Source organism: Vanessa tameamea, chromosome 23, assembly GCF_037043105.1.
Source record: "Vanessa tameamea isolate UH-Manoa-2023 chromosome 23, ilVanTame1 primary haplotype, whole genome shotgun sequence".
Lineage (NCBI taxonomy): Eukaryota > Metazoa > Arthropoda > Insecta > Lepidoptera > Nymphalidae > Vanessa > Vanessa tameamea.
In genome coordinates this window covers 640,001-657,761 of record NC_087331.1, presented here as the reverse complement: position 1 = coordinate 657,761, position 17,761 = coordinate 640,001, and the positions used below count along the sequence as shown (strand labels likewise).

The following is a 17,761-nucleotide window of genomic DNA, read 5'->3' as shown; positions in this document are numbered from 1 at the left end:
TGCGATATTTTTTATCGTATTTAATATTAAGCCAGATATATGTCCAGTCTTTGCCTATAAGTGTTCTGTGAGAGTTGTGTCATTATTTATATAATATTTTTTTCTACCTTGAGGTAGGTTACCTTTTATATGTATAAATGGTTATATTTGCAATTATATGCATAAATATTTCGCGTACTGTATACGAAATATTTATGGATATCATTGCCTAAATGAAAATCAAAATATTCTTTATTAAAGTAGGCTTAAAAAACCATTTTGAATCGTAGTGTTAGGTGTTGAATTAAGCTAGCTACCACCGGTTCGGAAATTAGATTCTACTGAAAAGAACCGGCAAAAAATTCAGTAGTTACTCGTACGTTCCTAAATTCACACATAATGCACGAATAATTAAATTATATATTAATATTTAAATCACTTACAAGGTGGTACTAATGTCCAAGCCCACCTGGGTAGGTATCATCCACTCATCAGATATTCTACCGCCAAACAGCCTGCCTGCCTGCCAAATTTGTTAGCTCATTGGCGCGGTAAGGAATGGTTAAGATCATTTACAGCGCCAATGTCTTCGGACGTTGGTGATGTAATAAAAAGTATATATCAAAATTCGAACCACTATTGTTCCCTATGTCGGATCTACTTGATAGAATAAATACATTAACGGTTGTAGCTTTTTATGTCATTGATCTTGATTAGTTTAAAATTAAAATGAAACTGCGTGAAAGGACCTGCGTATATTGGTTTTGTTAAATATTGTTGTTTTGAAATAAATAGTTTCCATATCAAGTAAGAAACTTTCTTTGATTGAGATAAATGTATAGTATTATTATAAATCTGTACCGAGTTAGATTTATTTTGACGTTGAGACAGTTTGATAGAGAATTGACCGTTTAGCTTGTATCATAATAAAGGTACAAGTACATACGAGTGATTATTTGAAGCATTTTCACAAAATCAAACTAAATGGAGTCTAAACAAATAAATATACATTAATTTTAAATAAAACAAACGTATTGTATAACTCTTTTAATACTCACAAAAACTACGAGTACCTTCAAGAAAAGAGCGTACTCAATCCTGAAAGGCCGGCAACGCACCTGCAAGCCCCCCGATGTTGCAGATGTCCATGGGCGGTGGTAGTCACTTTCCATCAGGTGAGCCTACTGCTCGTTTGCCACCTATAATTTAAAAAAAAAAAGAGTACCTACTTAATTTAATCTATACTTCTATACTAATATTAATAAGTCATAATTTGTTTGTTTTTAGTTAATTGAAACATTATTCGTGAATATAAATGATATCATATATTTTTTTTACTTAATAAATTACACCGTGCCAAGCCGCGTCGGTCGCTAATAGTAAATATTTATTATAATAGTTCTTTATTAATGCTATACAGTCTGTAAGGAAAAGGAGAGCATAACATCAAAACATGAACTAGAGTAAAAATATCATCCGATCTGAGATCTGAAATACTCAAAATAATTCCGCGTACACGTTTTATATCAATGTGTAAATTGTATAATTTTGCGTCATATATTGCGCCTGTTTGATTTATGAGAATGAAATATCGTTCCAGGTGCCTCATTCTAATTATTTTGCATAAATCGTTACACGTATCCCTTTCTATGGACGGCAATACAACAATAGTTACCATGCATGTTGGCACCAGGCCCCGTCTAAATCCATTCTCCCAGCGGGTCTAACAAACCCGGGCGCCTCGCCAAGATGGCCAAGTCTTGGACCAGTTATAAAGTGCCCCAGAAGGTGCACTCAAACTTAAACTTTTTATAGGGGGAGAGATCTCCAGAACTCCAGTTTTCATACAAGCTTCTGTTTTATTTAAGACGATGCTGGTAGTCAAACTTCAACGTGATTGTTCTAACGATGTCCAAGCCTTTCATTTATCTCGTTCGTAAAAAGTATAAAATGACTTAGTTACATGACCACAATATATAACAATAAATTAATTAATCGTATCCTACAAGATGCAAGCATGCAAAAATATGAATCATATTAAAATAATTAAAAAATCGATTACCCTACATTGTTATAATTAAAGGAGTTATCACTATATAACCAGCAGCTGCCACACACAAACAACAATACCTATTATTATAATGTTACGATTGTAGGTTGAGTGAGCCAGTTAAACGTAGAAGTGCCTGTAGGCACATAGGACATACCATCTTAGTTGCCAAGCCTACCGGTATAATTATTTATTTCGCACAGAGGTTTTTCTTATAGCGCCAATTTCTTCGGGCAATGGTGACTACTTACCATCAGGTGGCCCATTTCCACCCGTTTACAAATTGTATAAAAGTAGGAAAATAACAAATAAGTTTTTTTAAAGAAGCCACTGGAGTCACCGGTGAGCCACAGCGTACCTTCGATTCAAACCTGTTTTACGCCACCATACTTGTAAATTGAATTGAACTTTGATACCAATAATAATGATCGTAATAAGTTCTTTTATAATACTGTTTGTATTATAAAAAAACAACTACATAAAGGTCTAGTAGCCACTGGCTGCAATATGTGAAGCTTAACCGAGGATATAGGGTTCAAACCCAACCCTACATCTTTGGTTAAGCTACACAACTTCTTCAACTGAATTTTCATGTGTGTTTATAATAGGGTATTCTACTATGTTTGAAAAAGTACTTCAAAATGTTGATTTTCCCAATAACAAGCCACAAAAAAATATACTTCGGCAAAATAAACACGTTTTATTGCCATAGAATTCAATTAAATTTTAAACCTTTTTATACCCCCGAAAACGCTGTCAGTCATTTAGGTGACGTCACACTGATAAAAAAACAGTTGTGTATACGACTGGCACTCATTCAACGTTAACAGCTATAAATATTTGGTGTTTTTTGGGATAATAATGTATTACAATCACTATGGAATTGTAATGTGCAAATACTAGCATTAAAACTCCAGAAAAGTTGTTTATCAAAGTGCCACATGATATTGAAATGACAGTTTTTGCCTCTCTGACGCGACGCCATGGCGGCTCGTGTTTTAGATCACGTGATATACAGACTAAAAATTACGACTTTTAATTTCAATATAATAAATTATTAATACGCTTTTACGAATCAAAATCAAAATATTTACGTATAGTTCTAGATATATTTTAATTTTATCATTTTTATAACTTAATTTTCACTACCGAAAAAACCCTATTCACGTCGTGATCAGTGGTAGGGGAAAATATTGTATGGAAACCTTGCATGACGGAGGGAAAACCTTAGCCCAGCATTGGGCTATTTCACTTTACGTAAGAAGTGTAATAATCCATATGTATGAAGACAACAATTTTAATTACTGAGATAAGAAAAATGGCCGATTGTTTTCTTTACCTCAAATTATTTAATCAATAAAATTATTTCTTAAGTATTAATTTTCATTAACAACTCATTCGTTTATTAATTATATTATTTTAACACGAACTTACAAATTTCTGGTATACTAAATTCACTGTTTACAAACTCGCCAGTACTATTTAATTTATATATTCCTTTTTAATTAATTTTCAATTTATTTAGGTGAGATCCAGTCGTGAATTTGTTACTTCGTTAATATCGTCAGTTTATCATTGATAATGTGGTTGTTAAGACGTCTTTACTGATATACATAGTACAAAATGATTTCTTTAATTATACTAGTTGGATTTCTACTCAGAAGTAAGGTGTATATATATTATTTATTATCAGACGAACTTGGATATTTATTTTAATGTTTTTTAATATATTATCTTGTTTTTCACGCGATCAGTAATAGTAACTTTGTTAAATTATATATATTTAATTAAATCTTAAATTAAAATAATCTTTATTTTAAAATTGTTGTCAAAGTAATATGGCGCGCAATTATGTGATTTATATACCCATCGTACAATATAAGATCAAGTTATTTTACCGTCAAATTGCTTTGTGTTTCTGTAATCCGCTGCGAAGTTAGCCAGTGTTGATACGATAAACATACGACATACCAAATCACATACAATATTTTTGACAGTGCAAACAATAGTATCTTTATAAATGGTCACGTTACGAACAGTCACTATTTACCATCAAGCATATAAGCATACAAATTATCTTATCTAGATCTTACGTAAGCGATAGTAACAATAGTATTATTAGTAGATAATCACTTGATATCAAATTGCATTTAACTTGAATTTGTCAACGAAGATAGTTCCAGGGGTTTAAAAGGGTCAATGGTAATCCTCTTCGTTCTGCGTGTCACTCAAATTACACTTACACATCAAAATTTGCTATAATGACACAGAGTAGTCACGTTTTGAGGTAATTTGGTGATTAGTGACCGTATAACACACCTGCACACACAAAAAATATTAAATGTTCAAACTTGTGTCTTATTAACTCAAGGTTATCGTCATTGCTGCGAATGTTTTGCTTGGAATGATCGAGCAAAAAAATAATTGTACATTTATGGAGAGACTAGACGTTATAGACAGACGTTTATCTAAATGTGTGGTTACACAGACATAGACGGATACTTATTAGAGACGAAGATATATTAGAACGTTATCTCTCATTCTAATTATTATCTGTCTTATGTACGTCTGTTTACATTACACAATAAATGTAAATTATATATTTGCGATATCTATCACTATAATTCTCCTGGCTGACACGTACCACGTGCACAACCACGTGCCTGTGGAAAGGTGCAATTGAAATTATATTTTTCACCGGATATAATTTTTACATTTTACATTTTGTTGCCTTATACTACGTAGCGCTTTCTTTTTCCCCACTTGATGTGATGGGTATGTGGGGCTTGCCGGGGCTGAAGACACCGGAATACCCACAAAAAAACCAGCGGTACCCACGGTTGCATCATAGAGGCTGTTAACTTACATTATTGGATAGTAAACAATAATAAAATTCGACCAAAAACCAACCTGCTGAGTTTTTTTAGGTCAGGGTTTTTTTAGTTTACGACTTAGACATTTAATAAGTAAGTTTAATGCTTCTACATTAAATAAAGAAACTTGATTTTAGTAGATAAATAGAAAAGTTACAGTGTGGACATCAATATAATACTTCTCATCAGTAAGTTTTGTATAACATTTCACAGATGGGGCGACTGATCCTTGCTGTCCTGGTAGCGTTAGCGTCTGTTCTAATTTATTTCCTGTACCTGAGAAGTCCACCCCCATTACCAGAAATCGACCTCGAGGAATGGTGGGGAACTGAGCTATCAAAGTCCAAGCAAGATGACAGCATAAAGCCATTTAAAGTGGATTTCAATGAAGTGGTGAGTTTAACTAATTTATCTTAATACCTTATTATTGATGCATTAGTATACTTTACGGCGTAAAAAAATTAAGATATAAGGATCTTAAATTTTTATTAGTATTGATATTATATACTTATACATATTTAAAAATGATCTTCATACAGTAATAACTCAAAGAACAGAGCTAAAACAACCAAATTATGACAAGCAAAAGACGAGCAAGGGAGGAACATATTGTCTAACCGTTCTGCCAAAGAGAGAGGCTGATTTTCGTATTTATTTTCGTGTCAATACGTACCATTCAAGGAACTGTTGGGTGCTGAAGCTTCAGCATAAATAAGTTCATAAATATGTTATATATAGATAACATATTTAATATATAAAATATAATATAAAAGCGAAATACCACTCACTGATTAATCACGAAATCTCAGAAACTGTAACACCTACAAACTTTAAATTTGGCAGGTGGGTTCTATATAGGGTGTAGACAGCCCCAAGGGAGGGATTAGAATTAGTATAGAATTGTATTTTATAAATTTCGCGTGGGTAAAGCCGCAGGTTCGGCTAGTATGTCATATATATCTTCATTAAAATATCCCTTATTTCCAGATGATTAAAGATTTGAAAGACCGGCTCAGAGACCGTCACCCATTGGCTCCTCCTCTTAAAGGTGTCGCCTTCGAGTATGGTTTCAACAGCAAGCAGTTAGAGGGTTGGTTGAAATACTGGGCAGAAGAATACTCATTCAAGTATGTGATTCACAGACACGGTTACTATTAAAACATTGAATTGATTGATAAATTTTCGAATTGTATACAATTCAAAGAAAAAAATATGTAATTTTAAATCTTAGAACTCATAAATACAAGAAACAAAATAATTATGACCCCTTATACTACCGAAAGCGTCAGGAACCTAAACGAGTGTTAAATAGTTTACCCGATGACAAGCGATTACCTGCCCCATTAGCACTGAACCAATAAAAAAAACAACCCTACAAAAAACCCACCATCGACAATATTTTGGAATATTCTTACAATTTTTTTTTATGTTAATAAAAAAAAATGTTTTACAGAGAACGTGAAAATTTTTTCAATAATTATCCTCACTTTAAGACTGATATCCAAGGTTTGAGCATTCACTTCATCAGAGTGACGCCGGAGGTAAGAAAACAATTAGCATTTTTTCCTCATCATTACAAATACAAAAACTTTTTTGATTTCACACCTGACGATCACTTGATGCCGCTAATCTAATGAGCTTATTAACTATTTTATCTTATAAACGGAAGAGTACCTACACCTTGGCTTTTCACCAATAAAGCAACAAAGCTCTTTGTGTTATAACACATAGAATATAATAGGCTATATATAGCCTACTATTCCAATGGAAATAGAAACAAACCTTAAATTAACGTATTTCATGCGATTGGCTAATAACTCACCTATATTGTGCACTACTAAGAGTTTCTGTTTAATATATCATTATTTACAACACTATTACCCTTAACTACTTATATCCAGTTTAATTTTACTTCCAAAATTCCGAAAACTGTTTCGTCGACGTTTAAAACGCCATTGTTTCGCAAATCCATAGTGATTATAATAGATTAATCGAGCTCTCGGCCAATGATATCGCGTCAGTTTGCTGTCAAATGTTGTTTATTTGGCTTTTTTCCTGTTATGGTTGGAATAGAGTTCTATTCACTCACGAAGACGCGCCATATTTTATGTTAAATTATTATCCGCTTGCATTAGTACGTAGAACAAGATATCTCAGTGTGTGTGAGGCGACTAAGAGTAAAGACAGCAAAAAAAACGAATAAATTAGTAATGGTTAAATTATTTTATAACAAATCCATTGATCTGACATGGAAGAGCGGACTTTTGTGAATAATTACTCAACAACAACTGTACATCTTTACATTTTTCGGACGTTTATATTTACAATTGAATTTTCCAGGTCCCTCCTAGTGTGGAAGTCATTCCGCTGCTGCTACTCCACGGCTGGCCGGGCTCAGTCAGAGAGTTCTATGAAGCTATACCATACCTAACTTCTGCTTCGAGAGACAGAGACTTCGCTCTTGAACTCATTATACCCAGCTTGCCTGGATATGGTTTTTCTAGTGTAAGTTAAAACAAAAATTTTATCTTACAACCAAATTTTTATAGTTCAACAGTCATTCCGGCTGACTCATGCAATGGAATGGCAATGTTGGTAGCTAAATAAGTTATTTTCCACGTTTTCTTGTACAACTTAATTAAATTAATCGATTTCACAGAATCTTTTACTGTATATTTAAAACTGGCCTATAGTGTATTTGGTGACGGATAATGTGTATTCACAGCAACGTTATTAAAAATTAAACTTATTATAGTGATATTATTAATGATAATAATAATTTATTTATCTAATAATTACGCGAGATGACCCAGTAGGGTACAGTGAAAAACTTTGAGTTCTCTAAGTTTTCAAGTGTTCCGTTTTTGGTTTAACTTAATTCTTAGCAGGTGTTTTATACTGAATAAGTCTTATCATGTTGGTTGAATTTTCAACCAGTGTAGCTAAGTTGAGGTGGTGCTAATTACCAGCACAAAGAAAATACCCAACATCTTAGGTCCCGTAGTTGATAACGCATTGACTGTAAAGTTGTATCATATTACTTACATTGCCTTTGGAAAACATACTCAATTTCTTCAATTAGTGGTGAATTTTCTCTTCTACCATCCATAACCGACAAATTATGAAATTAAATTGTATATTTTCAGGGTGCCAAACGACCAGGACTTGGTGCTGACAAAATGGCTGTAGTTTTCAGAAATCTAATGCATCGTCTTGGTTTCAAAAAGTACTATATTCAAGGAGGAGACTGGGGAGCACTGATCACAAGTTGCATGGCTACATTCTTCCCTGATGTAAAAAATATATATATAATCTACTAGCCTTACTTAACTCCTCTACAGGTTTTATAGTTATGAGTAACAAACCATATATATCCTCGTCATATTCATACATGTGACGTCAGGAATTAATAAATTCTCTTTTTTCAGGAGGTCCTCGGCTACCATTCAAACATGCCGTTCATAATGTCACCAAAAGTCACATTGATCTCGTTGATTGGAGCCTTATACCCACCTCTTGTGGTTGGATCAAATGTTCAAGACCGTATGTATCCCATGTTGGAAAAATACGCGAATTTAATGGAGGAAACAGGATACATGCATATTCAATCCACAAAACCGGATACTATTGGTAAGATGAATTAGATAATTGGAATGTGTTTTTGAGCATGACATTTCAGACTGACCCATTAGAAAAATTTAGAATGAAGAATAACTTTATGTCTACTTTAATAGGTTTTAAAGATTTATATGTAGGTAGCCGGTACCACTTTCTTCGCTTATTCTATAACAAAAAATTTCAAGAATTGACAGAATCTAATAGCCACTAAATTCAGAAAGTTTTAATTAAAATGCTGACTCCATTCTTTGACCGATTTAATACACGATATCGTTGTGTGTGTGTGTTTTATTACATAAATTCTATTTTAATTTGTTCACCAAAATCCTTCTCCCAAACTTCGTTGTAACATTATGCTCCTATTAGACTTAATTCATACAATAATTAAAATATCTTGTAATATTCTCCTTTCCAGGTGTTGCTCTCTCCGACTCTCCAACTGGTCTCGCAGCCTATATCCTCGAGAAGTTTTCCACCTGGACTCAGATATCAAACCGCAAAGCCCCAGACGGTGCTCTCACCAAGCAATTCAGTAGAGATCAATTGCTCGACAATCTTATGGTCTACTGGTCTTCTAATTCCATTACAACATCCATGAGACTGTACGCTGAAACCTTTAACAAGAGATACTTGGGGTTGGGGCTAGAAGAGTAAGTGTAATTATACTTTATTGTTTAAAATAATTAATTATTTGTTGGTCTGGGCGAGTAGAACCACTCATAACGTATTCTACCAAACCAACCAAGCTAGTTCCGAAGGTTCATGGCGTATTAGCGATATAAGGTTACTGACTACCAGTACCTATTCTAGGCATTTAAAAAAATATAAAACTTATCACCTTGTTAGAATACCATAACTTCAGAATTTATCTGAGCTTTTTTTGTATAGTTTCCTTTAAATTATTGAAATTTGTTCAACTGTTTTGAAATTAGCAATAATATAATAATAACCCAGTAAGCTTTTAAATATCGAATGTTAATTAAAATCACATGACATCATATAATTTTGGTGGAATTAAATTCTTGAAACAATTCTTTCAGAATTCCCACTAATGTTCCTGCATGGTTCATCCAAGCGAAGAATGAGTTGACGTACACTCCCATCTGGGCATTGAAGACAAAGTACCCTAATCTCATCAATGAGACCATATTAGATGACGGTGGTCATTTCCTGGCCTTCCAGCTGCCCGAGATCTTTTCGAACGATGTCATCAAAGCCATACAGAGCTTTAGGGCATGGCATAAGAACAATAAAAAAACTGAATTATAGAAATCTTTCAATTGTTTTGTTAATAAATGATGTGGAGATCATTGTGTATTTTTTTATATACGATTTAAATTATAAAGAAATTAAAATAATGACTGTCGCTTCTCAATTTATTTTTGATAATATTATATATATACGCAAAACAGAAGATATTTCCATAAATTGTGTCTTACATACTGTTAACTGTCTTAATTTTGGAACAAGCTTATAGGTACTTGTATGTATTAATAACCCAGGGTTAGTTACACAGGGTTAGCAACTCTTTTGTGGGACGATGTATATAGTTTTACAACAATTTCCAAGAAAATTTTCAAAAATATTAAATTGTAAAATTTAAAAGAATCGAATCAAAGAAAGTCTCTGACGATTCTTTTAAATTTTAGCCACAAATAATATTACAAAACTAATGACTTCTTAGTCGATTGCACACCTTAGCTATTTCAAACAACGATAATATTTTTTTTATATCGTGTGCAAACTCTAATTGTAAAATAAGAAACTAAAAAAACCACTGATTTTCTTTCACCGGTTCTTTTCTAGGTCCGAGGTGTATATTACCAAACCAGTGATAGATTTTTGACAATTAATAAGCTAGTGTAACGCTTCTCACATGTTTTTCCGAAAGACATAAATCGTCTTGATTTACAGTAAAGCCTGTAAATGTCAAACGGTTGATCTTTCTTCTTATATTAAAGATTTGGAGTTTGCTCTTATTCTGATGGAAATCCATTTGTCAGGAGTTCAACCGTTATATGCAAGTTTTGTCACATAAACATAATTAAAGGATATAAAAAATTTGTAGCTCGATTTGAACAACCAGCTGATGGCCTTACTCGGCTTAAATTGAAATATTAATTATTTTAAGTAATTTTAATGAAAAATATAGGTATGATAATAAAATTTACAAATAATCATATAGATATATAACATTGATGCCATTATTCCATTATATAATTTCGATTATATTACGATAATAAAATATATTTTAAAGCTCATATGATCCATTACAGTAAAAACGTGTTCCTCATATCGTTTATATTGAATGACAATTACTGTGCGCACGAGCATACTTAACTTAAAAATAACTTACGGCACGTGTCTGTTTATATAAAGGGTGGATTTATACAGGGAAGTGGATTATTTAAATTCTTGTAATATATATGAGAGTAAAAATAAAAGGAAACAAATAATATTACATTATAAGTAATTTATGTTTATTACTTTATTGATCTAGCGACCCGCCCCGGCTTCGCACAGGTGCAATGCTGATACTACTTTTTCAGTCGTTAGACAATATAAACCGCGGACTTTTTTGAAGACCTTTTTAAGGTGTACAATATTGTAGTAAATTATTTTGATCTATCTCGTAAGGTTGAGCCAGCATTTGCAATGTAAGCGCAAAAAAATGTTTTTATTTACGACATCACTGTCGATACCTCTAAAATTTTCAGTGTTTCTCTAATATATTGTCCATTTATTATACATATAAACCTTCTTCTTGAATCAAATCTATTTATTAAAAAAAACGCATCAAAATCCATTGTGTGTTCTTTGGCATTCTCGCGGACTTTTTCAGGTGGGCGGCGAAAGGAAGGGAATCCGTGGGCAAATGTTAAGAAAAGATTTACAAATGTACGTTTACCGGTGGTAGAGTTAACATAAACTTTGCAGTTATTCTACCACGAAACATCAATCTATTCCAATACGCCATTGTGCCATTCCGATGGCGAACAGGCACAAGTTATATGACATCTTAGATCTCATGGATGATGACAGGGTGACGGAACAAATATGGTTACTCGTTACTAGTGAGGCTCTTAACTATGCAAAAAATGTATTCAAATAAAACAATATAGATTTCCGTAATACTTTTAATATTTAGTTTTAAAATATAATGTATTAGTAATAGTTTTTAAAAATAATTATTAAATATAACAATACAAGTATTTCCGAAAGAAATTAAACGAATACATGAACAATAAATAATACAGGTACAGATATATTACTACACCTAAAAATCTAAGAGCTTTATCCACCATAACACAAATTATTACGATAGCCTTCTTTTTCTCGCTTAATAAACGCGTTACGCGTAACACAAGAAGTAATACTCGCCTATGTCCAGGACGCCTAGCGGGCCCTAATACACAGAAGTACCCATTTACGAAACTAGTGGTACCCTCTCTGTCTCTCAGCGGGCGTCACGGGATCTCTTTCTCATGCTACTGTGAGCTATTATAACAATAGCCTAGACTAGTAATAAGTTTAGAGAAAAAGATTATGAACTCATTTCAGACAAATTTTCTATGAACTAGAAAAATCTTTTTTTAAGAGCCAACGTTGTCCACTCCTTCTTAGACGGTCCTTAGAAGGAAATTAGAGGCTGCGCCTTATACGACAACTGAGGATATCTTCCTCGCAATAATTTCCTTCAATATACGTAATTCCTAGTATAAGCATATGGTAAAAACTCAATTATTCTTATGCAAATTGAACCTACGATCTTCAGTTATTAATGTTTTCTGTCAACCGTACCATTTTGTACATAAAATTCACAGTCACACATATGCTTAGAACAATGAAACTGGTTGTGATATGACGAGCTGTCTTTGGTCTTTTAGCTGCTTTCGATATTATTCTGTATGACTTGGTTTTATTACTACAAGAATATTTTACTTATCTTTGGCATCATCTTTATCTTTACATGATCCATCTTTATCGTCGCCCTTTGCTGGAGCAATCATCAGCAAGTTATTCCCATTGCGCTCTCCTGCTAAATTTCTAAGAGGAATTTGTCGCCATCTTGAAGGAAAGTAATACTGATTACGCAATGTCTTCAAATGGTCTTTTCCAAAGAAAAAATCAGTCTTATTATTTGGTGTACTTCTATGGAAGTTTCTTCGGTATACTTCTTCGTTTTCTTCGTTACCAAACCTTATGTAATCTGTTTCATATGGTCGTTTGTCTTCGTCCGTGTACGGTCTTTTGAGACGGAGACGTCTCGATGTTGGACTTAAAGGAGATTCACATTTGATGGCTAGTCCGGAGTTCTCTTTATTTATCACCAGCCCGTGGTTCTTTTGCCATTCAAGTACTTCACTCAGAAGACCTATATATCTGAAACAGAAATTAACAATAATAATGGTATAAATATTGATGATGAAAAAATACCTATTTCAGTATTCCCGTTAAATTCACAAAAAGACCTTTAGTCTCGAATTAGTTTGATATAAGATAATACTTTTAGGAATTATCTTCTAAGGATGCTATGATTGTAAACTAGATTTTTTTTATTGTTCTATTATTATTAATATTTAGATACTTAGAATTAATTAGTTTAATTCACACTCTAATGGCTAATTCATCATTACTTTCAGACAACACAATCGAAAAAGAGATACTGAGACTAAAAAAGCAAATTTAAAAACAATAGGAAAATTTCAAAATAAGGAATATATACGTATATAAACATTACTTTTGAACCATTTAGTAATAATTGAATTATTATAGTGACGATTATGCTTACTACTTAAATGTGATATGTTAGCTCTAATGATAATATTCAATAATAATTATATTATGCTGTTAACATATATAAAATTTAATTTATGAACTTTTGTACCTTATTGCCATTCTTAAGATCTCATTTTTCGACAGCTTTTTATCCGGCGGATGTGTAGGCACCAGCCTTCTAAGCTCAGCGAAAGCACCGCTGACGTTCTGCTGTCGCCAGCGCTCTCGACAATTGGTGAAGAGCTTACGAGGTGGTCGGACAATGCAGGAATTTAATGTTGGGAGATCTTCTGGCAAACTCTAAAAGAAATATTTGTTTCTTATATTCTTGGATATAAGAGATTGATTTTATAAATAGAGGAAAACAAAATAAACAGCTGAAAATATTCTGGTCATTAAAATTCGCAAAATTCAGATCTTTTTGTTTAAGTATTACGTTTGCATTAACCATAGACATTACTTGAAGTCTAGATTAAAACAATGAATACCTTTTATTGTAAGAAATTGAATGGTATCAAGAATATTCGGGAACATATCATACAGCGGTAATGCTTTCAAATACCTGAACACTTCTCGAAGTTTGTCTGTCATCATCGCTGTCTTGAAGACAGATGTCATCGCTCAGCATCTCACTATCTGGCTCTTCATCAGAACAGGAGTCTTGATCCGACGCCATTGAGTTTTGATAAACTATTTGAAAAACATTTATTAAGACATATTTTTAAAATTTTAGATGAAAGTTACGATAAAAATAATGAAACGAAATCCAAGACATTATTAAAATATTTCTACCAACTAAAAAGCCGAGATAGTTCGGTTAGAACAGGTGAATACCGAAGATGTTGGGTGGAACCTCTGAATTTTCATGTGTTTAATGAAAGTTTATAATTCATCTCTTATACAGAAATAGAGGAAAACATCATAAGAAAACCTTCATGTGTTAATGATAATCTCCCACACGTGTCTCCACCAATCAGCGTTCCAAATTTTATCTTTACGGAGACAAGATCTAAGCCCAGCACCAGGAAGTTTGCAGATGTTATTTTAACTAAATAATTTTCATTCTCACTGTTATGAAATCAAAAATCAAAATATTCATGTTACAGTGTTGAATTAAATGTTAAGCTACCAGCGGTTCCGAAAGTAGATTCTACTGAGAAGACCCGGAAAAGAAACTCAGTGGTTATACAGAACCGCTCAACTTGAAGTGATTTTCTAAGATCACACTAGCAAATAGATCCTGAGACTTAGGTTCATAGAAACAGATAAACTATATTATATATTGCTATGTAAAATAATATATAGTCATACATTTATAAAATTAGCTGTTAAAGTTTCATATATATCTACATATTTCTTGAAATCTGTGTTTTTAAAATGGTGTTTCAATATTATAATATTTAATATCATTATATTTTTTGATGATTAATTTGATATTAAATATAAGTTACAGGTTTAACAGAGGACAAAAACTGAGTGACTTTAATTACGTTTTACTAATTACTAAAGTTATTAATTCGAATTATAAAAATACAATGACAATAAATACTAAAACACCTTCATGGGATTTTCCCGCAAATTAAAAAAATAATAATATTACGTTTTCATTGCGACATGTTTAGCTCAAACCTAATTTAAAAATATCTAAAAAAACCTCACAAGTGCCATTCGGACGCGCACTGGTTCAGTACAACCAGACATATAGACAGACACTGATGTAACAACAAATTTACGGTTTTACTATTTTTTCTTCTAGTCAAATTTCATGATTCTAGGTCAACGGGAAGTACCCTATAGGTTTTGGTTCCCTTTGCGAATGTATGGGAAATGCGACATAAACGAACCTACCAATCAAACCTCAAAATCAAATATATGGCATAATTGATTGGGTAGACTTAGAGGTTTGATTTCTTCACAAGGAACTGCATACTTTAGGTATGCATGCATGTATGTATGTATTTGGTATTAATTTGAACTTAATAACTCTACGCGTTCCCAAGGAAAATGGTCTTGCCGAACAGACAGACGAACAACGAAATTATATTATGAGCTTTCCTTTTTCCCTTTAGAGGTTTCTCACCATAAACATGACTGATCTTTCAAGGGGCCTTTTGGAAATAAAATATTGAAAAGAGACGCGAACCAGCATTGCTATTCTGTTAAGAGTTCTTACCTCGCTCGTAACTATAACAGATTTACGGTGACATGCTATTCTGATGCGTGGGTTCTTCAAATATTATAATCATTAATGGTCAATATCGCATAATACTTTTTGACATACCACGATTGTATTCAGTGAGTTTCGACTTCGTTCTAAGAGAATAGTTGTACTAATACTGTTTATACTGAAACAAATTCATCTTATATCTCGTAAAAAAATATATTTCATAATGATAATCTGATATAGTTTTTATCATTATGAAATATATAAATATACACTAATATTGAAAATGGGAAATGAATCTGTCTGTTACCTCTTCACGTCTACAACGCTGAACCGATTTAGATGAAATTTGATATTGAGATAGTTTGAATACCGTGAAAGAACCAAGGCTACTATTTTATTCATACTTCGAGGGGGTGAAATACTTGGTGAAGTTTTGTTTGCTATAGGTAAATTTCCATAAATTTCGCGCGCATAGCCGCAGGGTCAACTTTTAATTTATAAAAGAAAGATTGTATCGTGTATAAATTTAATCCTTTGTGTTTTTTAAGAAATAATGACATGATTATAAATGTCAATTACGATCTGTTCGCGCGTTAAATATAGCACTTCCGTTGATAAATATATCCGGTGATAGCTCATAATAGTTCACTGTTTTAGTGTTCGTATATTAGAATACTTTTTCGTGTAACTAATTAATTATTATTACATTGAATTAAATATGCATTTAATATTAATATTTTTTCTAATTTATATATACATTATTTAATGAAGTAATTTTATTTTATGTGTAATGTAATAAATAAATTATTATTATATTTAATTTTATTACATTAAACTCATTATATGTTCCCTTGTAGTCTTAGCACCGTTTAAAAAAAAGGACTTCAGACATAAGAAGAATTAACGAAGAACAAGATATTATGTTTTCTTTTTTTAAATAAAGTTGATATTATTTAAGATTTCGTTTTAAAATACTTTGGATGCACGATGAAGTGAATAATATTATATTTTAACATGAAATATATATTCTAGCGGCTAGCAGACCGTCAACTAATTCTGTTTTGAAATTTGGCGGACATTTTAATCAACAAGAAACTCACATGAACAGCTGTTGATTTGGAACTCATTCCACTTCGTTGCTACAATAATCCTTAGGATACACATGTGGAAGAATTTCATACGACACATACAAATTTTCTCCCACAAACACAAATTCGATCGAATAAGATTCACGTGTTTTACTGGTTCGCGATGATGGTAAATAATACACAAGATTAAATACTTTATTCCTTATTATAAATTATGTCTCCGTCTCATTATTTTAAGGGTGTTACATAAATAAGTTAGGTATATTATATAGAGATATAATTACTAAGCAAAAACGACTTCTTCATAGTTTTAAGATAATACGTGTAAATTTAAAAGCACTTTCGTTTATAGTTTCAACAATAATATTGAATTTAAAGACAGACGTATATCATCTATCAATATAAAGAAACGTTTAGATTATGCAAGTTTACGAATATTAGTAGATCTCCAGCTGGGGACTACCCTAAGCTTGGAGTACGGATATCTTTGTGGAAACGGGATAAAATCACTTCGATTCAACAATCTGGAAAGTCTTAGATCTTAAAATTGCTGTTAGGATATCCTAATATAATTATAATAATTATACAATAAGCCCTATTTGACGTTATCATTATGAAATCATCAGTGAACGATAGAAAAACATCCAGAGCGAATTTCAGGTGGAGCCGCTATTCGGTATATTAAACATACCTATATTATAACAATCGAATTTCTTTCGACGTACTTACCAAGTACTTATTAACATTATAAAAACGATCACTAAATAATAATAATTATATTTTTATCAATATCTCATACAAATACAACTTTACGAGCATTGTATGCTTTACATTACATTAGCAGCCTGTAAATTTCCCACTGCTGGGCTAAGGCCTCCTCACTCTTTGAGGAGAAGGTTTGGAGCATATTCCACTACGCTGCTCCAATGCAGGTTGGTGGAATGGAAAATGCCACACATGCGGCAGAATTTCGTTGAAACTAGACACATGGCGGTTTCCTCACGATTCATTCTTTTCCTTCACCGCCGAGCACGAGATGAATTATAAACACAAATTAAGCACATGAAAATTCATTAGTGCTTTATTTTATGCTTAATTAAAAATAATCCAATTGTTCATATAATACTATATTTATATAAACATTGCTGTTTATAAACAAAATTAGCTTAATTAACGTATCTGGAAATAATCTGTTAAATGTTTTTTA

At 32.3% G+C, this 17,761-nt stretch overlaps 2 protein-coding genes across 4 annotated transcripts in view; one reads left to right on the top strand and one right to left on the bottom strand.

Moving 5' to 3' along the window:
• On the top strand, positions 1-9,830 carry LOC113397702 (juvenile hormone epoxide hydrolase-like). Of its 3 annotated transcripts, none has more exons than XM_026636144.2 (9): positions 1-113; positions 5,116-5,295; positions 5,890-6,029; positions 6,356-6,443; positions 7,243-7,407; positions 8,049-8,195; positions 8,331-8,532; positions 8,936-9,170; positions 9,561-9,830. In XM_026636144.2, exons 2-9 carry the CDS (start codon positions 5,116-5,118, stop codon positions 9,787-9,789), a joined length of 1,386 nt encoding a protein of 461 aa, XP_026491929.2. In that variant the 5' UTR covers positions 1-113; the 3' UTR covers positions 9,790-9,830. The 3 variants fall into 3 exon arrangements, with proteins under 3 accessions (XP_026491929.2, XP_064074767.1, XP_026491928.2); XM_064218697.1 differs by having other exon boundaries at positions 73-103; positions 5,107-5,295; XM_026636143.2 differs by lacking the exon at positions 1-113 and adding an exon at positions 3,596-3,697.
• A 2,373-nt stretch (positions 9,831-12,203) lies between these two features.
• LOC113397693 (uncharacterized) overlaps positions 12,204-17,761 on the bottom strand; it is a 5,891-nt gene continuing 333 nt past the window's right edge. The window contains exons 2-4 of the mRNA XM_026636114.2: positions 13,862-13,989; positions 13,409-13,599; positions 12,204-12,903 (exon numbers count right to left, since the gene is read on the bottom strand). Of these exons, the coding sequence (XP_026491899.1) occupies positions 12,459-12,903; positions 13,409-13,599; positions 13,862-13,989 (764 nt within the window). The 3' untranslated portion in view covers positions 12,204-12,458. The remainder of the gene's footprint in view (positions 12,904-13,408; positions 13,600-13,861; positions 13,990-17,761) is intronic.